This window comes from Nansenia antarctica (assembly GCF_963989245.1).
Source record: "Nansenia antarctica genome assembly, chromosome: 5".
In the NCBI taxonomy this organism is placed as follows: Eukaryota; Metazoa; Chordata; class Actinopteri; order Argentiniformes; family Microstomatidae; genus Nansenia; species Nansenia antarctica.
Genome location: NC_137690.1, coordinates 7,969,392 through 7,974,391, shown reverse-complemented (window position 1 = coordinate 7,974,391; position 5,000 = coordinate 7,969,392). Strand labels below are relative to the sequence as shown.

General features: G+C 50.9%; 1 protein-coding gene across 1 annotated transcript in view; it reads left to right on the top strand.

The window, feature by feature from the left end:
• Positions 1 to 5,000, top strand: part of adgrv1 (adhesion G protein-coupled receptor V1) — a gene marked incomplete at its 5' end in the record, with an annotated part of 166,128 nt that overhangs the window by 117,559 nt on the left and 43,569 nt on the right. The window contains one exon of the mRNA XM_080532226.1: positions 2,874 to 3,052. Coding sequence (XP_080388352.1) covers positions 2,874 to 3,052 — 179 coding nt within the window. The remainder of the gene's footprint in view (positions 1 to 2,873; positions 3,053 to 5,000) is intronic.

The window sequence follows — 5,000 nt, the reverse complement described above, 5'->3', positions numbered from 1 at the left end:
ACACACACACACACACACACACAGAATGTTCTCACCTCACTCCATTATTGACTCACTCTCACACACACACACACACACACACACACACACACACACACACACACACACACGTACACACACCCACATACTCAACTTCCACTATTGGTGACGCACAGGAAGACCATAGGTTTATGCAATGGATAAAATCATTCTTGGCATATAAATTCTTTTTGTCAAGTATTAAAAGATTTGTGAGTTGAATAAGCTAATGGAGAATGACTAAGGAGTCATATGTTTTTTTTCATAACGTGATGAAAATACTTTCCAAATGACCTCTTACCGTAGATGTTTGAAGGGATAAACAGGCTTGTTTGAAAGGATCAGGGCTTGGGGATTTCATAAGTTAGAGGCAATGCTACAGTTTGGAGAAATGGAGCTGAGAACTTGCATAGATTATTAAATGTTTGCGTGCTGGAAGGGTGGAAACACACATGGTAGTATTTGAGCTGATGTTCTTTGTGTTGGAAAAGGTAAGCTGTGATTCACATTGGAAAGTTTTTCCTTCAGAAATCAGATGAGTGAAAAAAGCAGCATCCGCAAACTCAAATCATACATTTATTGCAAGCTTTCGGTTTTATAAACCTTCTTCAGGCATCTGTCGACCCTCTTTTACCAATACATCTCTCCATCTTTTTCTCTGCTCTCTCTCTCTCTCTCTCTCTCTCTCTCTCTCTCTCTCTCTCTCTCTCTCTCGGGCTCTGACTCACCTCATCTCTTGTCCTGTCTCTCTCTCTTTAAAACAACAACACTGTGTTGTGCGTCGTCTTATATTTCACTGCTCCTCTCAGCAACTATCGCTGACATCCCCAGCTGCGTTGACGTGTCATGCTAAAACCCTTCCCCGTCGATACCATCGATCCGAGAGGTACCCTACCCTCCCTGTCCGTGGGTCAGGTATCAGCTTTTTACTAAGTGGCGTAGACACTGGCAGGGGCGTCAGGGGGGGGGATTATACAGACCACGAAACACTGTACCACACTGAACAATGTAATGGTAACGTCAATGAAGACATAAAAAAAAAAAATCCTTCCTTCTTCTAGCATTATGACTGCCAATGGCTCCTGGCCCTAGCTTAGGTTACTTTTTCCTGCGATGTCTCTGATGGACAGATGACCCTTACTTAGACAAAATGCATTTGTTGTTTGGATAAAGGGCTTCTGCTAAAAGGCTTCTGCTAAATGCCAAAAAGGTACAAGCCTCCTGTTCATAACACGGCCAGGTCAGGGACCACAGCACAAGCTGGGCCCGTAGCCAAAACAGCCCATCACTAAATCACCGTGGGCTACGAGCCTGCCTTCCACTGAGTGCCTTAAAGAAGCCCTGCCAACCCTGTGTGTGTGTGTGTGTGTGTGTGTGTGTGTGTGTGTGTGTGTGTGTGTGTGTGTGTGTGTGTGTTGTGTGTGGGTGGGGGGGGGTACCGTAGGGCTCTGCAACATTACATAACACAATCCTGTATCCTGAAGAGGCACGCTGGGGTGCAGGTTTGTCTAAAAAACAGTGCTCTCCCACTCGATTGAACGAACAAATGGCGTGACCTTCAAAACCTTGATTAGCTACATCAGGTGGGTCACATCAGGGGTGTCATCGGGCCGTGTCACCGCTGGGACAACGGCCTGCCGGCGCTATGGCTCTCCAGGACCAGGAGTGAGGATCTCTCTGACTTAACAACGGGCTATGTTAAGCTTGGCTAGGCTACGCTAAGCTAACGCCTGACAGAGAGGAGTGGCGCGAAGACTAAGCTAGGCTAGGCTAGGCTAACACCTGGCAGAGCGGAGCAAAGGCTATGCTAAGCTTGGCTAGGCTAACACTTGGCAGAGCGGAGCGAAGGCTAAGCTAGGTTAGGCTAGGCTAGGCTAACACCTGGCAGAGCGGAGCGAAGGTTATGCTAAGCTTGGCTAGGCTAACACTTGGCAGAGCGGAGTGAAGGCTAAGCTAGGTTAGGCTAGGCTAGGCTAACACTTGGCAGAGCGGAGCGAAGGCTAAGCTAGGTTAGGCTAGGCTAGGCTAACACTTGGCAGAGCGGAGCGAAGGCTAAGCTAGGTTAGGCTAGGCTAGGCTAACACTTGGCAGAGCGGAGCGAAGGCTAAGCTAGGTTAGGCTAGGCTAGGCTAGGCTAACACCTGGCAGAGCGGAGCGGAAAAGGTCTCTGTGGACCGTCAGCCAGGGAACAGCGCAGCACACACTCTACAGCTAATCCCTCCGCGCCTGGGCCTGCCAGCTCGGATAGAAGCGGATAGAACACAAACCAAACTGCCACTCCGCCGTTTCTCCGGCTCCGATACGATAAGGCTATGTGACGAGGTTACGCAACCAGCCTGTCTCTCCGTGTCCCGCGCCGCGCCACAGATGATGTAACACTCGGAGGAGGGCAGGGATACGGAGATCTTAGTTGTAGGAAGTATCGATAGACTGACCTTCACGCCCACCCTTAGGCTACACAGAAAACACATCTGCTCATAAATGGAATGGAATAAATGGAATATTTGGACTTTTGGAACCTTTTTCAAAATGTACTGAACATGTTATAGATCTCTGGATGGAGCCTACTGGGACTACTGGTGGTGTATCAAACACCTGAGGCTCAGTCTTGGCTGCTAGATGACAAAATAAACACATCTTGACATTCGGACAAAGCGAACTAAGTGGCAAGACTGTACATGAAACCTTTACCCATGTCTCAGCAGCAGTAGTGGAGTCAGCGGTCCAGAGGTGAACAATGTATACTGATGTGTGTTTTGCCCTGTGTGTGTGTGTGTGTGTGTGTGTGTGTGTGTGTGTGTGTGTGTGTCTGTGTGTGTGCGCGTGTGTGTGTGACCTTCCCGCGTCCTCTCCAGGCGGTGAACTTCTGGCAGGTGCTGGTGATGAACGACGAGCACACAGAGAGGAGGCACCTCGTCTACTTCCTGTTGGGCTGGGGACTTCCTGCCCTGGTCATCATAGTCCTGGTCATCGTCCTGCTGGGCGGCTTCGGCTGGACCATACACATGGTCTACGGCCTGGTGCACGGAGACGTGTGAGTGGATGAAACACACACACACACACGCAAACACACGCACGCACACACACACACGCACGCACACGCACACGCACACACACACACACAGACAAACGCACACACACACACACACATACACATGCATGCACACACACACACACACACACACACACACACACACACACATACACACACACACACACACACGCACACACGCACACACACAGACACACACGCACACACACACACACACACACACACACACACACACACACGCACACACACACACACACACGCACACGTTACATCTGCAGTGTGTGAGGTGTGGGAATTGCAAATAACACACACCTATGTTTGCTTAATAGTGACTCTAAGGGTTGTTAGAGGCTTCAAAGTCCTCAACCAGTCTGATCCGGTTCAGGTGACTCCAGCCTCCCGTCAGCGCTGTAGGGAACACTCCCCTGTGGTCGGAGAGGGCCGGTGACGTCATGTCAGCCCAGAGCCAGACCTACCCAATGGGTGAATGAATCTCTCTCTCTGTCTGAGTCTCAGACCGCGGACGAGCCTGCAGTCTTTACCTTAGAGGCGGAGTGCTCTGACTCCTGGGCTGGGTGGAGGGGAGAGGAGGAGGAGGAGGGGAGGAGGAGGAGGAGGAGGGGAGTGAGCGAGCGATACTTTAAATAGCTCACACTGAGCTATTTATAGACCTCCAGGAGTCTGTGGTGATGAGGTCATCCTCTAGAACTGTGCACACAGGTCCTTACTCAGGTCCTGCTCACGACTGTGTGTGTGTGTGTGTGTGTGTGTGTGTGTGTGTGTGTGTGTGTGTGTGTGTGTGTGTGTGTGATGGGAAGGTGGTTTCTTTCTTCTTCTTGTCTAAATGTAGCCTGTGGTCTTAGGCGTGCCTCTTATTTGGGGGTAAGTGGAGGTGTGTGCGTGTGAAGCAGACAGAGGGATATTTTGTTTCTCCTTTACTTGACTACTCCCTCAGGGAGAGAAGGAAGCCCTGCCCCTTTCTTCTCCTGTCCTCATGTCTCCTCTCATCTCTCATCTCCTCTTTTCTCTTCTCCTCCCCTCCCCTCCCCTCCCTTCTCCTCTCCTCTCTTCTCCTCTGACTCTCTTCTCATCCCCTCCCTTCTCCTCCCCTCTCCTCTCCTCCCTTCTCCTCTCCTCCCCTCCCCCTCCCTTCTCCTCTCCTCTCCTCTCTTCCATTTTCCTCTTCCCCCTTCTCCTCTCCTCTGCGCCGTCAGTCAGCGTCAACACATGACCTCACCTGTTCTCACAACAAGTCACCACACAGCTCAGTTCCATCCCTTACCTCGGGTGTCACGGCAACGCCTTCGTCTGTCTCTTCGTCTGTATCATCTAACTAAATAAATACATCATGACGTGTTGTTGACGCTTTTACTGTGATCACCTCCGCAACGAGGTCATACTGTCTGTGAAATGCTCCGTTGTTCATAACTTGGCTTATGAGAAGAGAGAGCCTACATACAGCCATCACACAACCCGCACCCGAACCCAGTCTACCTACCGTCCACTCCACAACGTAACAAATCACTTTAATTTAGATTGATTGGGGGGGTGTGTGTGTCTGTCTGTAAGGATTTCCACTTATCCTTTCATGTTAACCAGCCACAGCTGGCTCCTTGATGGTCATGAAGTTTGCTTAGCACGCTAATTAGCGGCAGCGCTAGCTCCTTCTCCTCACGCTGCCATGGACACTGAGACGCCGCATTAGCATGGCTCAGGACAGCCCAGCGGGTCGAGGCCCTCGTAATCCCACAGCCGATGGAGACGGGAGCTGTTCAACAGTGCGGGGCCCGGCACAATGAAGGGGCCTGTGTGGGGTTGCCATGGAGACACTGCAGGTGCATCCGCTTCGAGTGTCCTCTCTCAAACCAGGCAGTACTAATCGCACACAGAGGGGGGATCATCAATTAGCCGGGTCTTCCTCCTGTTTGGG